Genomic DNA, 23,106 nt, shown 5'->3' with positions numbered 1-23,106 from the left:
AAAGCATTGGCCAGCTCAGCAGATGACCCCTTTCCATCTGAGGTGTAAAAGAGTTCGTCACATAGCTTTCGGACCCTGTTTTTCACAAGGAATCTCCTTCCAGATTTATTGAAGGGCTGCTCCTTCATTGTCACAGAAAGTGTTTGCGGGGGTGGGGGAGCGGGGTAGGCGCTTGTTGTTTTCAGCCAGTCAGGTTGTTTTCAACTCATTCCAGATCAGGGTTCTCTGCCTTAGATGCATGTTAGAATATCTGGGAAGCTTCAAAAAATCTCGATGCTCAGGCCACCCTCCAAAATAATTAAATCAGTGTATCTGGAAGTGGAACTCAGGCCTCATTATTTTTTAAACCTCCCTAGGTGATTGCTTCTAACATGCCCTCAAAGTTGATAACTACTAAGACAGGCTAAAATCCTAAAATGTGAGAAGACTGCATTTCATTTCATGGAGGCTTGATTTTATACTTAACAACAAAGCTTCCTAGCAAGCAAATACATGTTTGTGTGAAACATACTCTATTAAAAAAATTCACATAAACAAAACATGACCCAGATTTTTGTTGTTTTACCCATGTCTTATAGGGAAACCTAAGGGGTTAACTTAGTTGTTTCACAAATAGATTCAACTTTAACTATTGTTGAAAAAAATATATATATTCATTGTTCTGTTAGTCCCAAATTGAACACAAAGTTCAGAAAGCATGTTGGCCTGTATTTTTAGCTTAGCATAGAGCTCTTGGTCTGGGAGACAAATTTCAAAATAGTTTGCTGCCTAAAAATACACTTCCTGAAATGAACTTGAGGCCTGAGAGGGATGAATGGGTGTTTTTTTTTTTTTTTCTTCTATATTTAATGTTACCACAAGAAAGCAAATCTTAAATTTATATTTGTTTATATTTTTAGAGACCCAGGAAACAGGTGCTATGCCCAAGTGACAAGGAGGGTTTTGGGGCAAAATGTGGATGACAGAAATCAAAAATTCACGAGACAGGGAGAGACCGTGGGAGGGCGTTAGAGTTGTTTGGCTTTAGGCAGGAGCGTATTTGACACAGGGAGATGAGGAGGCTCTCCTCAGGCCTTTCCAAGGGAGATCCCTGGCAGAAGCATACCTCCCAGCTGCCTAATAGCCAGTGGTTGGTCCAGTGCTGTACCTGTCTAGGCACGTAATCTTTCTTAGACTAGCCTGTAAGTGTCTCTAAGTTCATATCTGTTGACCAAATTCCTCGTAGCTTTGTCTTCCTTCACTTGATTCTCCAAACTCAACCCTTTAATTTCCACTTTTGCCAGTAGAAATGGATCTGTTGGAGGAAGAAGATGGGGAAGGTGGTGTTATCCCTTTTTTAATGGTCTCACAACATGTAGCATGTGTTTTGCTAAGAACGGTCCTGCCTGTAATATACTATAGATGACTGTGAATCAATATTGCATTTATAATCACCACCCTCCCCATCTGAGTGAAGAAGTTCTATATCCTTTCCCACGTGACATACAGAGCCAAGTGTGAACTTCTTAAATTCAGTCTCTATTCACCCACTCACTCAACAAATACTATCAGATACCTTCTATAGAGCAAGTCCTCTTCTTGACACAGGACACCCAGTATGTAAACAAGACAGACCAGAGCTCGTGGAGTGTACATTTTGGTGGATACGTTATAAACAAGTAAGTGAGTGAGGTCATTGTGCAGGAGATAAAAGAGAATCCTGGGCTAGTTACCGGTGGGCTGCTTTAGGATGAAGAGGCGACGTTAACAGGGGACCAGAAAGCTGAGGAAGGGGATTGTGAGGGAAAGGCTCTGACGAGGAAGGAACTTGGCTTCTTCCAGCGAAAGCCCATGTGTCCTAAAAGGTAATGAGTAAGGAGTATATGGGTTGTGGTGGGGAATGAAGTCAGAGAGGTGACAGAGAGCAGACTCCCAAGGTGGAAATCGGCTTTTCCTCACCTGCAGGACTCCAGTGCTCTGAGCCTCACCAGTGTTTGCGATTCTGTCTCAGAGACACTCAGTCGGTGTTCATCTGATTTCCTGCAAGGCAATGGGAGAAATTAGAACCAGTCTCTCTCTCTCTCTTTTTTAAGATTTACTTACTTATTTATTTATTTATTTTTTAAAAGATTTTATTTATTATTTATTTGACAGAGAGAGATTACAAGTAAGCAGAGAGGCAGGCAGACAGAGAGAGGAGGAAGCAGGCTCCCTGCTGAGCAGAGAGCCCGATGCGGGACTCGATCCCAGGACCCTGAGATCATGACCTGAGCCGAAGGCAGCGGCTTTCCCCACTGAGCCACCCAGGCGCCCAAGATTTATTTATTTATTTGAGAGAGAGAACGCAGAGGGAGCGGAAGAAGCAGATTCCCCGCTGAGCAGACAGCCTGATGCAGAACTTGATCCCAGGACCCTGAGTGGAAGGCAGATGCCTAACTGACTGAGCCACCCAGGGGCCCCCAGCACCAGCCTCTTTCAAGCGAGGGTCTTAGAGCTCTTCCTATGCAGGTTGGAGAACACAGGCAATGCCCTGCCTCACCAACAGTGTCTCCTCTGAGTTGGCTAACACCCTTTCACATTGCACAGCTCTACACCATTGTGACCTGTCTCTGCCCATCTTGGTCATGACTCTTGCCAGGACCCTTTATCCTCTGTGCTTCTCTCTATCTTGGGTTACCCTACCCTCATCTGTTTCTTCGTCTGTCTACCCACCTAAAGGATCGTTTCCTTAGGGTAGTATTCTCTGTGCTCTTACCACTCAGCACTGTACAGTGGACCCGTCAGATCTATGGTTCTTGATTGAACAGTTGTGTTGGAGATAGAGCGCCTTATGGTAACCACTGACAAAGCAAGAAGTTACTCAAACCTCTCCCCACCCCAGCTACACCCCCCACCCCCCACCCCCGCCGTAATGGCTTTCATTACAAATTGCGTACGTGAAGGAAATTCTAATCTGATGTGGCATTATTTGGTTCATTTGAAATTGCATAACATCATCAGGAATTCATTGGCAGGCTGCCTAGCAGTGAGATACTCATTTAGTGTGTCTTTCTTTTCCCTCCCCAGTTAATAACGACATGATGGTCACGGACAACAATGGTGTCATCAAATTTCCGCAATTGTGTAAATTTTGCGATGTGAGATCTTCCACCTGTGACAACCAGAAATCCTGCATGAGCAATTGCAGCATTACCTCCATCTGTGAGAAGCCACATGAAGTCTGTCTCGCTGTCTGGTAAGGTGGCTTTTGAAAATCTTCCTTTTCCCCCTTTTGCAAGGGATACACGCCATGGTACATTAGAGTCAAGGCTGTCTCCATGCCCTCTCACATGTCCCTTTCCTTCAGGCCATCTCTCTTTCAATGACCACATGTAATTTGCAGAGATATTCTGTACATTCTCAGATTCATACACACCCATGTGAATCACTATATATGGGAGTGTGGCGGTATAAAAGATGACCTTCCATATTTACAATAAATCCGGGGCCTCTTCCTTTTATGAAGGAGAGACATTTGCCACTTGTCATTTTAATTGACACCTGCTTCGTACCCCAGAGTGACACCAGGAGCTTTGTTCTTCTGAGGCAATCTCAGTCTTGTTCTGTGGAAGGAGAGGAGATGAAAGGTGGGCTGTCGGAAAAGGAAAGCCTTTGTCCAAAAAAAAAAAAAAAAAAAAAGGGGGGGAAAGCTTTTTGGAGAACCAGAAAGACAACCCATTCTTCACTCCAAAGCCCTGACCAGCTCACTCACAGCACCACGGGCTACATGCGACATCTTCTTGGATCAACACTGCGTATTTCTCTTAGATCACGTTCCCTCCATATTCTCTCTCTGTCCCTCCCTCCCTCTCTCTCTCTCTCTCTCTCCCTTTCATTCCCCTCACCATAACACACACACACATATGGTGCTCACAAATCCTTTGATTCTGTCATAGTTACAGATTGGAAGTCTGAACAGAGATGAAAGGAAAAAAGAGATTAAAAGAGCTCCCATTATATAAAAAAAGTATAAATTCATTAATGAAATACAACATTTGCAGACTTATTCTGATGTTTTGGATTTACCAGCCTTTTTTTTTTTTTTTTTTTTTTTAAGTAACCTATGTGTCTCCTGGCCAGATGGCAACTGAGAATATAAATCCAAATATCCCACACCCCTTGTTGGGGGAATAAGTCTTTTAACCACATATAGTTAACCTTGATGCTAGATCTGAAAACCTTGCCAATTTCCACACACACTGTGGATGAACTCGTTTCTTAAGCACTAAAAGAATGCTAACAGCAAAGAACTGTCGTGACATCTCTCTGTCCCTGCGAGCTTCATTCAGGTCCAGTTCCAAGCACTGCTTTTGCAAAAGAGATTTTGACAAAGATCGTGTCCAGAGGCAAAGGGGCCCGTAGGAAGTGGAGATGTGAGGAATGGTCGATGGAGTCAGATACAGCCAGTCCAGTAAAGAGAAGACTTGGGGACTATGGAGAGATCCTGGAAGGGTTCTCAAGTGGAAAATATAATAAACTTATCCTGTGGAATTCCGAAGGGCAGAAAAAGGATCCATAATGTTTACCAGGGTACAGACTTCAGTATAAATTTAAACGTTTTCACCATCATGGTTTCCTAACAGCAAAACAGGCTTCCTCCTCTGAGGAGTCAAAGTTCAGGAGACGTTGGAGGATGAAGGCTAGTGCAGGAAAGACTGAGATGCCAGATTGGGTGACCTCCCTGCTTCCTTCTTTGCTCCTGTTCTCTGCTGATCATCTTTACGTGAATATGCACTCTGGCATGAGAGCTTACTTCTGCTACCCCATACAGGCTCATCCAATAAAGGCGTGGGGTTTTTTGTTGTTTTTTTGTTTGTTTGTTTGTTTGTTTTGACCCACCATACAAACCCCATTGATGGAATGTGAATCAAGTATCTCTGGAATGAGGCGTTACGTTATTCGCTGTCTCAGGAAATGTGAGCATGTAGGGGAGAGGAAAACACCCCCCGCCCCATCTCCTCTCCATTCCCACTGTAGAGTTAACACGGGGAATGTTTTCACCTGTCTCAGCAGAGACAAATACTCCCATGGTGTGGGATGTTAGTCAGAAGAAAGGGAAGCGAGAGGTGCTGTGGTGCACCTCGCTGATCCCCCTCAGCAATGAGGTGCTCTGCCCTCAGCTGCTGGCCCAAGTAGCTGCCGAGGGATCACTCCGAGTCCCTCCAGGGGAGTACCATCCCCTGGCCCCACTGCCTGGGGCTTTTTCCCTCTTTTGGCCCCTCCTCAAATTTGCTCCTCTCCATAGGCAGCCAGCATCCCATGACTGGTTGATACTGGCGTCCAAAATGCCAGCCACTTGGCCTCCTTCGTGACAGCTCTGACCCGCCATCTTCCGAGGCGTCAGTGAGTCGATGGCTATGATCTGCACTGGGGTTCCACCCCAACTGTGTGCGGTGCTGCTTCCCTTACAGGTGCCTTTCCGAAAACTCTCTGCACAGAAATCTCACAGCCTTAGGGTCTGTTTCCAGGGAACCCAAAGGAATAGCCAGGAGTAGAAGCTGAAAAAAGGCTCTCCCCTGAGAGTACACTGCAGTGCCTTTATGAGTCTTAGCATTCTTTTCATTCAATCACTGATGCGTGTGTCCGTTTCACTGATGGCAGCTGGGTACCCATCCCATGTCAATCGTGTCCATTCTTTCCAAGGATAAAAATCCTGTGGAACCAAAATTAATTTGATCATCGTGGTTCTTTTGTGAGTAGATCGTGACAAACCTCTTCACTGGCTCAGAGCAAACATTTCAGGACAAAGAAAAAGTCTGTGCTTGGTTCATTGTGTTTTCCCTTCCTAGGCTCAGCTGTATCCAAAGATATTTTGCAAAGTTGGCTCTGCCTTCCAGGGAGCACTGTTGTAGGAGTGAGTGGAGAAACCCGTGGAGGACTTTTCCGGGCTCAAGTATTCCAACTGAATTTCCTCTCTGCGATGTTAGTCCTCTAAGCAGTGAGGGGTGGAAGGCAAGAGGCTCTGGAAGGGCTGCCCAGTGGTTATAGAGCAGTGCTACTTCAGGGCGCACAGTTCCTTCCTCATTCCATTCCTTGGCTTCTAGAAGCCTCCCAAGGAAGAAACACCATGCTTTTGCCTGGGGGCATGGAAGACGCAGAGAGCCTTCATTTTCTGACCCAAACCAGAAAACAACCCTGTTGGGCACGTGTGTGAGGACAAACACACACACGCTGTGGGGACAGGGAGGAAGGTGCTCTTGTTTCATGACTGTCATTTTGCCAAGACTTCCCAGGAGTTTTGGAGTTAAGGATAAGTGGATTTTTAAACATACATAGTTTTGTTGTGTGGTCATGCCAAGTGTCACATAGTTCCCTGCTAGCCACGCTAGAATAAAGATTCCAATTTGGGTGCTTCCTTTTCCAGTAGAGGCTTGCTTAGCTAGGGCTAGCCCCTCTTGCACCTGCTGGAGTGTTAGTTCAAGAACCAGAACCCCTGAACAACTTCAGCAAAGGCACACCTACCTCTGAGGGAGCCAGCTCTGGGTCACATGGATGTCAGCCATGTTGACTCTGGTCCTAGTTCGTCTGTTCCATCTGCCCTGCGCTCCTGCTCTTCTCATCCTCTTGTTGACAGACCGCCCTTTAGTGTCCCAGAATAAAGCACTCTAGCGGTGTTGCCATCAAAATTACTCTTTCTCTGGGGATAGGGACCTGCTTGTTTTCCAGGTGAAGGCAGGACTTACACTATTCCTCACTTCCTGCCTGCCTGCCATTTTGTTTGCGGCGAGCAGTGAGCTTGCGGGGGGAGGGGAGTGGCTGGTGAGTGTGAGTGGGCATGTGGGCACTCAGAAACCTTCCCCGGGAAGATTCTGTTCAGATAGTTCAGGCCTGACTAGCCCTTCCCTAGGCTCCCCCTCCTGAGGTAGAGAGGACCATTTAAGACAACAGGTTGCCTCTGAAAACGTCAGAGATGGTAGGAAAGAGGTCAGCACAACCTTGGTGTTGGATGTAGTCATGCAAGAGGGCAAGTTTATGAGAGAAGCAGATTGAAGGAGGCAGAGAACGATGTACTTTTCCAAGGATGCCAGAGTTTTCTTTTGGCTTTTGCAATTATAATAGTGGGCATTAATCATGTCATTTTTAAATGTAATGTACACATAGATTCCACTGAGCACTTTCTAGGGCCTCAGTAAAATGCCATAAGAGAGCTTCTTGGAGTCCTTAGCTGGGTTAGGCTTCAGATACTTGAAGTGAAGGGATGCTACATGTAGAAGTAATTTGTTCATGACAGCATAAAATATTTCACTGAACCATAAACAAAGAACACCTTGTGTTCTTTCCCATGTGTTTTCATTTTTTTCTCCTTCCATTCCTTTCTGTGAGTCAGGGAAACTGCCAGTGTTTCATCTAGGAAGCGTGGTTTGTGCTGTCCACACAGCCAGCTGCGGACATGGGATACATCCTCACACAGAGCCCTCTGGGACCCAGCAAACAGACGTGAGGAACTGCCACGATGTTCCCAGGAATGTCTTAGAGCACAGTTGAGCTAGATGTGACCTTGATCCTCTGAGATAAACTGGGAATGCAGTGTGAACCTGTCAGGGTGTTCAGGATATGGAAGGTTTAACCCTGAGAACCTTGCAGTCTTCGGTTTACCATGCCTTTCTGTCTCCTGGTTTAATTAAGATTTAATATATAAGGTTCTCCAGCCGGACAGTCCCTAAGGAAAGCCTTCTCATTTACATTCAAAAGCGGGTTTTGAGAAGACGCAATGGAAAAACCAAAATAGTAAAAGCACAGGAGACTAGAGGACAACCTGTTAACATGGGAGAACAGGAACCAGCTGCCATTGTTTCAAAAGCTTTGGGAAGGGTATAGAGTCCAGATGACTTTTCTGTCCAGGAGGCCATATTCACCCTTTCTCTTTTTTTCTTTTCTCTCCCCTGCCACGAACCTCTGCACTGTAGGAGAAAGAATGATGAGAACATAACACTAGAGACGCTTTGTCATGACCCCAAGGACACTTACCATGGAATCGCTCTTGAAGATGCTGCTTCTCCAAAGTGTATTATGAAGGAAAAAAAGGTGTTGGGTGAGACTTTCTTCATGTGTTCCTGTAGCTCCGATGAGTGCAATGATCACATCATCTTCTCTGAAGGTGAGTTTTCTTCCCTTGAGGATCAGGAGCCCAGCTTCCTCTGTGTGCATCTCTGTGTCCCTGGCCTGTGGTCTCAGACTCCTTCTTCTACAAAATAGTGTATGTTCCTTATCAAAAGTTCAAACAGTCCAATAGTATGTAAAAATTTTTAAATGGAAGTACATGAACCTCAGCCCCTCATTCCTAACCCACTCCGTCCATCCATCCATCCATCCACCCATCCATGTATCCATCCATCTGTCCATCCATCTGTCCATCCATCTCATATACTCATCTACCTTTCAGTGCAAATAGTTGATTATACAGTATTATTTGACAGTATTTTTTTCACCCAAACACTTTTACTCCTTTTAAACAGAACAATACATATTGTTATACTACATGCCTCTTAATTATTGTCTAGAAACTCCATAGTATGGATTATCTTCTTTGATTTAACATTCCCCTATTGGTAGATTATGTAGGTGTCTTCATTTTTCCACTCAATGCTTAATTAAATATCTTTGTACAAATCTCTTGTATGTCTGTGCTAATATTTCTGCAAAATAGGACTTCCATTCCATTTCTAGAAATGAAATCTTGAATCAGAAGTTAGACGCATTTTAAATCTGGATCACCACGATTAAGTTGTTCTTCCCACAAAGATACTCTGAGTTTGTGGATTTCCGTGCCCCTACTTTAATACTGGAGATCATAAGCCTTTTAATTTTGCCAGTGTGATAGTGAAAATAATATTCTCTTGGTTTTAGGAATGTAAATTCAGAGTGGGGAAAGATTATTTTAGCTCTCAACAGGTCTGATTAAAAAAGAAATTTGTTTAGAACCAAGTTCTGGGTTTACACACTATCCCTGCTACTATGTATATCCCAACTATGGAAAATGATGTCTTGTGTTTTTTGTTTGGTGCTCGCCCGCACTGCTGACCCACCTTTTTCTCTCTCTGTGTCCATCACCTACTGCCATTTCTCTGCTCTTCTTGTCCAACCCCTTACCAGTGTTAACTGTTCAGTGTACAAAATCAGACATGTTCATCTTGTCAGAGCAGCACCTTCTAAAATGACACCTCCCTCCTATTTCTCATCCTAAATACTCCATTTCTTTCATTTTTAAAAATATAATTTGGGTTAGGAGGGAAGATATAACTATATTAAATCACACTACAGCATGGTAACAGCTGATATCCTGACTGAACATGTTATCTTTCCCCAAGTAGATTACCTTTTCAAAGAATTCCCAGTTTAAGCCAAAGGAATTAATCTCTAATAGCAGAGTATCCAAACAAGTTTATTATCATCCATGAAACTTTTCTCTCCTTTTGTGTCCTGGCTTATCCACAATGGAAGAGTTTATTTTGTCTAAAGGGACTATATATATAATAAATTATAGTTTACATTATAAATTAAATATATATACTATATGTATTTACATTTATATAAATATATATTATAACATATATTTTACATTATATAACATATATTACTTATATTTATATTATTATATAATTTATAATATATTACAAATTATATATATATATATATATATATATATATATATATATTACACTAAACTCTTAAGATATTCATGACTTCAGCTTTCAGTGTACTTCAACTCAGGTGATAATCATGGGCTCATTTCTGTATTTTCCCTCTTACTCATTATCAGAGTATTTCTTTCCCTGTGAGGCAGGATAATCAGCATAAAGGCAGTTTCTCATTGTACAGCTCAGGAAATCCAGTGCAGCTAATGCCTCGGTTGCTGGATGACTTCAGAGTCTCCTTAAATGCTCCAGGGAATGTTTGCTTTTTAGACATCTCCCTTCTCTGCAGTGAAATAATTCCCCACCATCACCTAAAACACCCTATAATTAGCAACATTTGTGGACCCACTTCCCCTCTCATTGCCACCATCTCTCTCTTACACTAAGAAATGAAATCTCTTGAAGCAGTTTTTATTTCTCCTCTCCAAGTCAAATAAAATGTCAAACATGAACACTCTAAAGTGTTTTAAACTGTATTTTTATTAGTATAGTACTTTGTTCTTGTTACCAGATTTCTGATCTGCAAAGTCAGCAAATGATAATTACTTACATCTTCCATTTTTCTTAAAAACTTAAGGGAAAGGGTGCTTGGGTGGCTCAGTCGGTTAAGCATCCGACTCTTGATTTCGGCTCAGATCATGATATTAGGGTTGTGGGATCCCATGGGCTCTGTGCTCAGTTTAGGAGTCTGCTTGAGATTCTCTCTCTTCCTTCCCCTCTGCCCCTGCCTTCCATGATCTCCGTCTTTCTCTAAAATAATGTCATCTTTTTAAAAAATTAAGGGAGAGGCACCTGGGTGGCTCAGTGGGTTAAAGCCTCTGCCTTAGGCTCAGGTCATGATCCCAGGATCCTGGGATCGAGCCCCGCATCAGGCTCTCTGTTCAGCAGGAAGTCTGCTTCCCCCTCTCTCTCTGCCTGCCTCTCTGCCTACTTGTGATCTCTGTCAAATAAATAAAATCTTTAAAAAAATAAATAAATAATGGAAAGAGGTGAGCCCCAAGATTTTCTTTTTAAATGCAAATCTTTATTTTCAGGGCTATGATTCCTGACAGCTGACATTCAGGGAGAATGGAGCCTCCCTTTTGCCAAAAGCTGTTGTGTAGAATTCCAAGAAAGCAGGGTCTGCCCCCTGGACTCACCCAGACCTCAGATTCCAGCTAGAAAAGTGGGCATTTGTGTTAGTCCTTACTGATGGCCTAGTGACAGCTGTGTGTCAAAGGAGACCTGTCAGGCTCCAAGACTGAGCAGGAAGAGGGACTCCAGAGCCAGCAGCTGCTCTGCTCATTTGGAGATGGCATACCCACTTTGCAAAGACATTATGCAGTTATTGATCTCCCACTGAAACTTTAAGAATCAAAGAAAACCACTCAGTTTTATTAATTCCATCACCAGTTTCCAAGGGCAGTGAAGACTCTTCATTTGCAGAGGCTGAGAAAGGTGATTGTTGCAGTTTTAAGAAAGAGAGGACTAGTGTCACGTAATTGGTCAGGAATGAAATCTCGAGATGGCTTTCGAAGCACTGAGGGCCCGACCTGCTACTTACTAGCTTTGCCAACTTGGGCCAGTTACCCGATGTCTCCCTGCTTCCGTCCTCTCATGTGTGAAATGGAAATAAAGGGGCGGGGTGGGGGGTTCGTGATATTGTCAGGATTGAATAGATAGATGGATGCAGGCAGAACATTTGCATTGGTGCACAGTCCAGCGGGAGGAGTCACCAATGGCTGCTGGTTTTATGGGGCCTTTTTGTATAGGGTCTGGGACTTCTGCGTGAGACATGGATGGGACGGTTTAGCCTAGGTCTGCTCTGGCACTGAGGTCATATAGCAATGTTTCTACCAGGGCGTGCCAGCAGAGCGTTGAGATCGCGCTGCGTATCTGTGCCTCATCCTCCACGCGCCTTCAAAGAGGCAAGGGGGCATGTCGAGTCTAGGATTTCTAATCACAGCTAACCACATCCCTCCCATCGCCGGATGATATGACAAATGAGACACCTTGTTCCTGTTTTGACTCAGAATCAGAGCAGGAAGCAGCTAAATAAAACTGGAAAGACTCACAAGTGCCACTCAGATCGGTAATGAGGGTAATGACACTGTCCTCGCTAAAGGGATGCACTCCTTCTTCTTCTTTTCAGCAGAAAGCTCACATTGGGCCACGTGCTCTTCTCACTGAATGGCCGTGCTGCTCTCAATCCCCTAGTGCTGATAGGGGGACCTATTGCCCAGGCTGGCTGTGGCGGGTAGAGAAGATGATTCTGGGAGAGCTTGGCTCAGTAGCCAGCACACAGCAGGTGCCTTCTGTCTTTCTCTTTCCTCCCTGAGGAAGGGGAATGCCGTGCCAAGGAACACAACTATTCTGAATGCTGAAGACTTTTCATACCCAAAGTTTTGGCTCCCCAGTGGTGGCAGGCTTACCAGGGAGCTTGTAAGACACATGCAACCTCCTGGACCTATCCTACCAGCATCTTCCCTGTAACAATGTCCTTGGTGATTTCTTTGCACACTGAAGAGTAAAAAGCCCTGGTGTGAACTCACCCAGCAAGGAATGGAACCAGAGTTGAGTCTTGTTAATTTCATGCTGGTGTCTTGCTGAGCTAATCAGCCCAAGAGGAATACATTTGGTCTTAAATCTGGGCATTTGGAAATGAGCTAAAGATACTGTACTTAGTCCATTCATGTACTGTGTAGCAGAACTCTGCTATGAAACCTGGCTGTCTTTGAATAATGTTAGTAAAGTAAAAAATTCATTTATATAATCCACAAACTTGGTGCTAGCAGATGCATGTAGATATCAAGCACCTTTTAGGTAATATTTCTTTTGTTTCCATGATAATGTTTATGTTAATTTGTCTGTGGGATTGGCCCCTAATATTTCCCAAAGCAAGAAGACATTTAGGAATGCTTTTAGGATGTTCTGAGTGGGGTCTACCAAGGAGCTGTTTGGTAGCCCTGGGCAGCCAGTCCTAGCCAAGTAATAGAGTAACATGAAAAAGTTTGCCTGAGTCAGTTTGTTCCTTGGTTGTTTGTTATGGTTGTCTGCTAGAGCTGGGTATGTGGAAAGCAAGAAGGTGACTTACAGGAGCTTCCAGCTCCCAGATGACTCGACCCTTGGCCATTCCACTTTTCTCCTGACTTGGAGCTGAACTGCTCATTCCAGAAATTGAGAGGCCCCGTAGCTCTGCAGGAAAGGGAATTCGCATTAAACTCCAGTCCTGAACTTTGAGAAGTCTGGTTTCAAGGCCAGAGACCCAGCCCCTTCCTTAACTGAAGAGCCAACAAGCTAACACCTTGTCCAAGGTCCAGGCTATGGAAATTCATAGACTATTAGAACATTAGCAGTGATGATCACTGTCCTTGATTGGGAGTCTGTGATAGATTAGTTACCTGTGCTAACCACTTACAGATATGTTGTCTTATTTCATATATATATATATATATATATATATATATATATATTTATTTATTTATTTATTTATATATTTTTTAAAGATTTTATTTATTTGACAAAGAGAGATCACAAATAGGCAGAGAGGCAGGCAGAGAGAAAGAGGGGAAGCAGGCTCCCGCTAAGTAGAGAGCCCGATGCAGGGCTCGATCCCAGGACCCTGTGATCATGACCTGAGCTGAAAGCAGAGGCTTAACCCTCTGAGCCACCGAGGAGCCCCAATATATATAATAGTTTTTAAATTTTAAAATAATAATAAAATAACATTTCATAAATAAAATAATAAAATGTTATTTTATAACTAAAATAAAAAATAAAATAAATAAAAATTTTAAATTTTAAAAGAAAAATATGTATATATATTTTAAAGGTTCATTCATTCTAGAGAGGGGTTAGGGACAAAGGGAGAGAAAGAGAGAAAGAATGCAAAGCAGACGTCCCACCTAGTGTGGAGCTCCATGCAAGGCTTGATCCTGCAACCCTGAGATCATGACCTGAGCCGAAATCAAGAGTTGGACATTTAATTGACTGAGCCATCCAAGTGCCGCTAGGTTCCATTTTTTTCTAGCATCATGTTTTAGCATTTTTTTCAGCTTTATTGAAGTATAATAGGCACGTACAATTGTAAGATATTTAAAGTATTCTTACACAGTGGTGCCTGGGTGGCTCAGTCAGTTAAGCCTCTGCCTTCAGCTCAGGTCATGATCTCGGAGTCCCAGGATCCAGCCCCATGTTGGGTTCCCTGCTCAGTGGACAGCCTGCTTCTCCTTCTCCCATTCCTCATGCTTGTGCTCTTTCTCTCTGTCAAGCAAATAATTAAAATCTTAAAAAAAAAAAAATAAAAGTCTACACATACATTATGAAGGGATTCCTCTCATCTAATCAATAATGTCCATCACCTATTTATTTGTATGTATGAGAACATTTAAATTCTACTCTTTTAGCAAATCTCGATTATACAAGACCTTTATCCACTATACTCACCATGTTTTACATTAGATCTTCTGACCTTATTCACCTTACAGATGAAAGTTTGTACCTTTTATCAACCTCTCTCTATTTCTCCCACCATTCAGCCTCTGGCAACCACTTTTCTACTTTTTATGAGTTTGACTTTCTTTTTTTTTAATATAAGGGTCCATGTGTAAGTGATACCATGTAGTATTTGTCTTTCTTTTTCTGGCTTATTTCAGTTTGCCTAATGCCCTTAAGGTCCATCTGTGTTGTTGTGAATGGCAGAATTCCCTTCTTTCCCATTGCTGAGCAATACCCCATTGTGTATGTGTGTGTGTGTGTCTGTATGTGTGTGTGTATTCCATGACTTTTTTATCCAGTCACCCATTAATGGACACTTAGGTTGTTTCTGTGTCTCAGCCATTGTGGATGATGCTGTAGTGACCATGGGAGTGCAGACAATCTTCAAGATCCTGTTTTTATTTCCTTTGGTTATTTACTCTGAAGTGGAATTGCTGGATCGCATGGTAGTTCTATTTCTAATTTCTCGAGAAGCCTCCATACTGTTTTCCATAGCGGCTGCACCGATGAACATTCCCACCAGTGGTGCAAAATGAGTTTCCTTTCCTCTACTTCCTTGACAACACTTGTTATCTCCTGCCTTTTTAGATTCATAATCTTTTATGCCGAAGTGAGTCCCATGAAATAAGCTCAGCTACACTTGCCATATTACTTATAAAGAAATGAGTCTCCAGAGAGTGACATGAGTTTCCCAAGATGTCCCAGTTGGTTCTTCACCTTTTGCCCACGGAGAACCAGAGAATCTTGTGTCTTCTTCAGGGAATGCCCTCATCCTTCCACAGTCAGGTAGGAGGGATGGGGGAGGGTAATATGCTTTTCCTCAGGCTTATATCCATGACATTTTGCACCCCTCGCCTCAGAGGCCGTCTGTTCTGTGGGCACAGGACGGGTCGCTGAAGTACAGACTCACCTTTCAACAAATCTTGGCAAGAAGTACAACCTCAGGCCGACATTCTTCATGGGCTTGTGAGAAATGATGTTTATAATGTAAAGGATGGCCAGCAGGATGTTCATCTTTTGAGAAGCTCATGGTTCCCCCCCAACCCCCAAGATGATCTGAGTGCAAATCCCCAGTAAGCCACAAATAAACTGTCCCTGAGTGAATCGCTTCACCTCTGTTTTCCCCTCTGAAAAGTAGGGAGAAAAATCGTGCTTCTTTGGGCAGGATTCTTGTGAGGATAAATGACCTTATTCATGTAGGGGACTTAGAAATAGTACCTGGCCCAGAGCAAGTCTTCGATAAACTTGGGCTATAAATAGTTACTGTTGCTCCCCTAGATTCAGATGTCTTGTTGGATTTAGCCAGATAAGCAAGGAGCTTTGAGAAATGAAATCAGGGTGATATGTACACTGTAGGGAATGCTGTTGGGGAAGCGGTTGCATTGTGTTGTTCTCTCTCTGAGGAAGCAAGGAGAAATTTCTCTCAGCTGCCTCCCTTAGGAAGGGTGTTTCCCTCACAGGGTCCTCTTCGTTTCTGATCTTAAGGACACTTTAAAACGTACAGAGTAGAGGTCAGCAAGCGTCTTTGCTAAAGGACCCGTTAGTAAATATTTTTTGGCTCTGCAGGCCCTAGAGCCTGTCCCTGTCCCAGCTCCCCAGCCCTGCTGTGGAAGAAGCCAGAGATAGCATATAAACAATTGGATGCAGCTGTGTTCCAATAACACTTCATTTACAAAAACAAACTCCAGCCCCTGACGTACATCATGGTTTTTGTATATCCCTCTTCCGTACCAACTAAGTCGTGCTTCTAGAGAGTACGTGGCCCCTGACAACACCCCCTGCTTGCCTTATAGTCCACATTTATCCTCTCATTGTCTTCATTCCACCCCTCCCTCCCCCGCCTTTTCTTTTCTTGTCCTCCTTCCCTACTGTACTTATCTATAGGTTACATGAGATTTTTTATTGTTGTTGTTAAACAGGATGGAACTATCAGTAAATACATCAGTTATGTGCAGTCAATTTAGACATGAGGACTCTAGAAACCACTTCTGACTCCAAGTTCAACCCATGTGGTTAAGCAGAGAAGCAGACCTTCCAAAGTGATCTGCCGCCCAATGTGCGTTCACTGCTGACGTGCCTGCTACGTGCAGACCTTTGCAGTTCGCGTGCCCTTGAACCTGAGAGGCTGAGAGGAGAAAGACAAGGGCTCCCAGAAGCCACAGAGTTCCAGTCCTTCCTCTCTCATTGTAGAAATTCTTTTAAATGAAAACCGCCTCTTTGGTTTGCAGGCCTAACTCTGGCAGGAAGACAAATGATTTTTTTACAGTATCAGACACGCGGTTTCCTGTCTATGTTTAACTTGCTAGCAGAACATCTCAGCCAGCTGGTTCCCCCTGGACCTATTGTGACCTTAATCACATGGCCTCGCGCCATCCAGCCACCCAGTCTGTATTGGTCACATGCCTTGCCACACCGCATTGAGTCTTAATGGTTTCTGAGTCAGAGACGACCCAGGAGTGTGGCCCCCTTTCTCTTAAACCCCACTTTGGGGTGGTTCCATCCCAGCATCATGGAACTGGCTTCTTGAGGAAACTCTTAGCTCTTGCGTGGAAGAAACACGAAGAATAAATGGCGGTTTGGCAGCTGTGGGACTTCTGGGTGTGCTGCCTTTGGACTATGCAGACACTAACTCAAAAGAGCTGTCTCGCCAGATGTGCGTTTTTGTTTTAGGAGAAACAAACCAGATTGACTTTCCGATCAAAATGCAGAAGACAAAAGTAAGTGTGGAAATAGGGTCGTGAAGAGTTGTTAGAAGAGGAAGAAAATTATGGCTGGAAGTCCCTGGTTTCATTCCTGGGAAGAGAAATCAGTTATTTGAGGTGATGACTCAGGGATCCAGGGTTCTTGGGCTGTGAATGAGCGGGGTTCAAAAGCAGCCTCTGAAACTGTGATTATGACCCGTGTCTGGCCAAGAAAATAATAAAGGTCATCCATGCCAGAGGGCATTGTGACTCAGTCGAGTGCAGCTTAGAATGTATTAGTAGCATCTCTGGACAAAGCACCTCTTTTTTTTTTTTTTCTTCCCTAAGTAGCATAGTAAACGAAGAAGCTCTGAGGCCAGATGTGGTTGCCCGTTGTGATTCTTTCCACTCTGGAACCTCATTTTGATGTGAATCATGGCCAAGCGGAATCCAGTCAGGACACGATCTGTCTGGAATCCCAGCCAGTAGATGTGAGTGACCAGCTAAACAGTTGGTCTGATCAGGTGGTACGTCTGCCATCTCGCCTCACCCCTGTGACCACCTCCTCGTGTTCCACAAACAACACATGGGTGGGTGATGGCCAAAAGGGTCCACGGAGACCCTTTTGCTGCTTTACAAGTGTCCCAGGGTCCCACCAGTGGAAAAACACCAGCGCGCTAGCTAACCACCATGAAATTGACTTTCATTTCCGCTCATACTGAACTCCAGAGGCTGTATTTACCACCGCTCAGACATCTGGCGGACATGCTTTTGTAAAACCTTTTCTGATCCTGAAATCACTCCTGCGTGGTGCTAATTATGCAAAATATCAATTTTACCAGCCATCATTATAGAGTCATTAGGAGGGAACCATTTTGTTTATCTTTGGCTTTAGAAAACAGCATGAAAACCAGTAAATGGATGTATAGGAAGGCCACCTGGACTTAATGTAAAGAGGAAATTTTTAAATAACCCAGTGTTTAGACCTTATCCTCATTGATCTACAGCTAGATCTCTTGTGATTAGATTACAGAATGATTTACAGAGGAATGGGATCTCTCTGTTGTTACCTTTCATCATTTCAAGGACATAATTCATATTTTTACTTTAAAAAAATATACCTCGTGTTGCCTCATGAGGATATAGCTGGTTCCAGTGTCAAGAAGAATGGATCCTAAATGTAGGAATTAAAATTCCTCCCATTCTTTCTTTTTTCAGGTCCCATCTTATTCAGAATACCTATTTCTCCCATCCAGCTGAAGTCATTGTTCTCTGCCTTGGCTCCACTTTGGAAACACCTGAGAATCTTTAAAAACTATTCATTAGGGGCACCTGGGTGGCTCAGTCGGTTAAGCCTCTGCCTTCAGCTCAGGTCATGATCCCAGGGTCCTGGGATCGAGCCCCATATCGGGCTCTCTGCTCAGCAGGGAGCCTGCTTCCCCCCACTTCTGTCTGCCTGCCTCTCTGCCTACTTGTGATCTCTCTCTGTCAAATAAATAAATAAAATCTAAAAAACAACAACAAAAAAAAACTATTCATTAACTGGGTCTTAGCCCTGCAGTTTCAGATTTAATTGGTCTGAGGCCTGGTATCAGGATTAGAAAAAAAAAAAAAAACTCCCCAAAATATTCTAATATGCAGCTAATGTTGGGAACCACTGAACTCAAGACAGTTTGTTCTGCCAAATATTTTTAAATTTTTCATCATGTTCCTCACATTAACCTGGAAAGAATGGTAACAATTAAAGAATGGCAACCACCACAGGAAGTAGCTAAAATTCAGCCTTCCAGGTTAGAGGAGGAAAAGAAGAACAACCAAAAACAAACAAACAAACAAACAAAAACAACCAACCCTATATTATCATATCCTTGAGGAATAATAGGATTCTTTATTATAGGGTAATCTCATGCTTTCCATAACTTAGAAGCAATTGCTTCCAAACAAGTGCCTCACTGAATGGAGGCATCTGAGGTTTTAGAACTGATGAAATCATACATCAGAGCAGGCATATGTTAACCCCAAACTGTGACTAGAAAGTTGGATGGCATATTTGGGGTATCACTGCTTTGGCAAAGACAAATGAGGGGAGGCGGTGTACGTGATGGTAGGAGGTGAAGATCCTTGGGTAGGAGGATCTGTAACAAGCTATGGTTCCCCTGAAAGGCCAGAGGAGAAATGAGGATGTGTTGCAAGTGGCCGAAGGGGGATCGATAGTGGGAATAATTAACATGTTTTCCAAAATGGGCTGGTCTCCCTGTTGGAGAAGATATTGAAATAACTTACTGTACTTCTGCTTTCAAGTTTTCTGAGAGCATGAAGGACCCCTATACAGAGTAGAAGATGACATCCAGGTAGGCAGCCCAAAAAAGAATGGAAGAATCAAGGCAGGTGGTGGAGGCCTAACAAAATCCAAGCGAAGTGGTCAGGCTGCGGCTCTGTCGGTGGTGAAATAAGCATGCGTAAGACATGTGATCATTTCTCCGATGAAGCCTGGCTTGGTTTAGGCTCTCTGTTATGTTGGTTGCCCTCCCAAAGCCACAGCGATGAAAGTAGCAAAAATCTGTATTCCGAGGAGGATATGAAAGATGGTAAGTGCAATGAAAGGAAGGCCTACCACAGCAGAAACTGAATCAGGGTTTGTTTTTTGTTGTTGTTTTGTTTTGTTTTGTTTTGTTTAATTTATTTATTTGTTAGAGAGCAAGCGAGCACAGGCAGACAGAGTGGTAGGCAGAGGCAGAAGGAGAAGCAGGCTCCCCACTAAGCAAGAGCCCGATGTGGGACTCCATCCCAGGACGCTGGGATCATGACCTGAGCTATGTGATCCTGAGCCAAAGGCAGCCGCTTAACTAACTGAGCCACCCAGGTGTCCCCAGAATCAGGGTTTTAATGGCCTGGAATGACCAGGGATATGAAACTTAACAGATTCATGGAAAATTGAGCATATAGTTTTAGGCAATTGATTGCAGAACAGTAGCTCATCAAAAGCAGCTTGGCATCTGCTCATGTGATAAAGACCCAGGGGTTTACAAGTGAGTGAAGGTCATTTTTAATTCAGGGGATCTGGCAGAGAGTGTCAAAACAAAACAAGAGAACCAACTGACCGACCAACAGTAGTCTTCAACTGCCCTCCTCCAAAGGGCCAGCAAGAGTCCCAATGTAATCTTTGCTAAACAGATCCCATTCTAAGTATTTTAGTTGGGTCTAGTGAAACATGGAGAATCTGGAATAGCAAGAATGATTTCAGAGAATAGATCACTTTGCACTTTGAAAAAGGACCTGGCATTTAGTGGGGGTCTGCTGTGTGCTGGGAAGACAGACTTCAGAGTCTGGTGTATAAGTCTTTTGAAGAGCGATCGAAAGAAACAGAGATGTGCAACCTGAAAAATAAGTGATTTAGGGAAACAGATGAAATGCTCACCAAGGGTTCAAGAGCTGACCTCCATCCCACAGAGCAAGAAGCCATTTTGTTGTCTTTTGCTTTAAAGAATAGCATAAAAATCAGTAAGTAGATGAGTAGGAAGGCCACATTTGACTTAATAAATTTGTAAATATCCCAGTGTTTAGACTTTATCCTAATAGATCTGTAGCTAGACCTATTGAGATTAGATTATGGGATGATTTACAGAGAAGTGCGGTCCCTCTGTTGTAATGTTTCCACCAGAGTTTTGATCTCAGGAATATTCCAGAAGAGGTTGTCATGCCAGACTGGGCCACCTGTAAGGTACTTTTGTTGGGGAGAAAGGTAGGAAGGAACTAATGTAAGGTAGACAATGGAATAGGATGCACAGGCTAGGGAATGGCTTAGTTTTAAACTACGTGTAATTGGAATAAAGCAAACACAAGGACAAGAGGGAAGACATTTTCCATTATATTGGGAAAAATTATCCTCAGAGTCTGTCCAGAATGTCAGACTGTTCTGTCAATATTCTGGAAGCTAAATTCAATCTTGTATGCCCAGTGAGCTCACTGTCCTTCTGTTGTTTAATTAAAATCATTCTTGTTGTTGTTTGCCTGAATTTAGTTGTTTGCTTTTTGTTGGGACAATGGATGAGAAATCCTATCTCACTCCGCACTCCTGCAGCGGTTGATTTCGTAAATTCTAATGGACCATTTTCTCACTGGCTAGAACTCAGTGCAGTTCTATTAGGGCTTTGCAAACAGGTCCATCTCTATGGCGGAGCACCAAGGAACTTGGCTCCTGTTTGCTAAAGCCCCGCTTCTCAAATTGGACTGTGAAAATGAAGCAACCAGGGAACTTGGTCACATGCAGATTCTGACTTAGGAATTTAGGACAGAGCTGAGATTCTGCATTTCAAATGAGCGCCCATGTAATGCCTGCTGAGGTTGTTAGTCTAGGGAACGCTTTGTTTTCTATATATATATATTTTAATTTGAGTATAGTTGATACACAGTGTTACATTAGTTTCCAGCATACAACTGAGAAACTGAGCAGCAGGTTTGTCAAGAGATTCTTTCTCTATCATGCCACCAAAATGTTTACAACACCCGTGCTCTAACCACTGAACTATGGAGCTTTCTCACCACCAAAATTTTTTATAAAAATACAGAAAATGTTGGTAAGATATTAGAACTACCAAGTTGGGAAGTGTGTGTGTGTGTGTGTGTGTGTGTGTGTGTGTGTGTGTGTGTGTGTAAAATATGGAGGCTTGGTGTGCTTGTATGTGTGTGTGGTGGGACAAAAACCAAAGAAAACTGGGATATAACAGAATCAAGAGAGACAGTTTGTTGTGCTTCGTATGAAATCCTTTATCTCGCTGTCTGGGGATCCCAGTGTGTCTGTCCCTAAAGAGGTCTGTGGATCCATAATGCTTTCTTTGCATGTTGAATGAACCTATGTGAAACATATTCAGTAAATGTATGGCGGTATCTGTGGTTCACTTTCATCATTTTCTTTATTGTAGCTGGGTCCAGCTTCATTAGGCATATGGTCGAGCTAAGTTATATCCCTCAGAGGATGACATCCAAACCAAAATCACATGCCTCCATTTTCCCAGGACAGCCAGATGACCTCCTGACTTTCCTAAATGAACCTTCTACTTTAGAATGGCTATTTCACGTCAAACTCTCAAAATATATGTTATCTTAAACTTATTTCTGACTTATTTCACTTTTTCAGGAAAGAGAATCTTGCAGCTAGCTCATTTGGTCATGGGGAAGATAGGTTCTCTAAAAGCTGCATTATCATTCAACATGACACAAAAGAGGCCAACAAGACATCGATCAAACCACATACTTCGTGATATTTTAATGTTTCTTTACCAGACCAGGATTTTTTTTTTACCCTGGTTGGAAATCTGTAAAATATGTTATTATTTAGAATTGTTTTTTGTTAGGGTTCATCCCAAAATAATACAAGCATTTCTTGAGTGTCTTCTGCCCTACCTTCGAGAACTTGACAAATACTTAAGAGCTTGGCAAAGATCTCTTATAAGCCTTATAAAAACCCCAGTGGGGCTGGTCCCTGGTTGTCTTCATTATGCAGATGAGGAAGGAGAAAAAAACAAAGCTAGATCTAAAAATCAGATTCCAAAGTTTTTGTTTGTTTGTTTGTTTGTTTGAACCAAGTTATACTGCTTCTAAGTACACAGGACTGTTTCTGTAAAGTTTTTAATCTCAGGATCTACTTTATTTTGGGAGATTCCTATTGCCTGATAAAATGTTACTAGTTTGAATCTAGAGTTAAGTTTTTGCTTTGTTTTGTTTTTTGTTTTGTTTTGTTTTTTAAATTTCCACGCAAATTGCCAAAAAAAGTCAGCTTCTCGATGTGCATTGAAAAAGTCATGAAACTGGATCTCGGCTCAATGTGGTGTCCCCCACACTGTGGTGGGGAGGTGAAGTAGCATGAAATATTAGTACATCACTTAGTCCTGGAACAATCGCGAGAACTCTTCTTCCAAGAGCAGCCCAGACTTCAGGACTTTAAACATAGTGGCTGCTGCAGAATATTGTGCGCAATAGTTTAAGCAAAGTAAAGGGACCTTAAAATCCCAGGCAGCAAACAAAACAGTGTGGTGAATAAAGATGACTGGGTTATATTGGGAGACTTGGGATAAAAATCCTTGAATAAGCTGTTTCAACAAAATGTACTTAGTGTTGGTCTGTTTGGAAATAATAGTTCCTTGACTGAAAACAAGAGTACTTCTAACGACATGAACTTCTTGTCCTTCCTGATACCTGTATCATCTTTTACAAACATATTATTTCATCAGAAAAGAAGCCCCATGTCAGTGAATCTGGAATATAGCAGAGGAGCCAGCACAGGGACATTCGGACAC

General features: G+C 43.0%; 1 protein-coding gene across 2 annotated transcripts in view; it reads left to right on the top strand.

Moving 5' to 3' along the window:
* The window catches only part of TGFBR2 (transforming growth factor beta receptor 2), an 89,668-nt gene that overhangs the window by 31,932 nt on the left and 34,630 nt on the right, over window positions 1-23,106 (top strand). For both annotated transcript variants that reach the window (XM_059390791.1, XM_059390792.1), the window contains 2 exons: window positions 3,046-3,214; window positions 7,926-8,116. In XM_059390791.1, coding sequence (XP_059246774.1) covers window positions 3,046-3,214; window positions 7,926-8,116 — 360 coding nt within the window. The remainder of the gene's footprint in view (window positions 1-3,045; window positions 3,215-7,925; window positions 8,117-23,106) is intronic.

The sequence above is a fragment of the Mustela nigripes genome, chromosome 2, assembly GCF_022355385.1.
Source record: "Mustela nigripes isolate SB6536 chromosome 2, MUSNIG.SB6536, whole genome shotgun sequence".
Classification (NCBI taxonomy): Eukaryota; Metazoa; Chordata; class Mammalia; order Carnivora; family Mustelidae; genus Mustela; species Mustela nigripes.
This window is presented reverse-complemented; position numbering and strand designations above follow the sequence as displayed.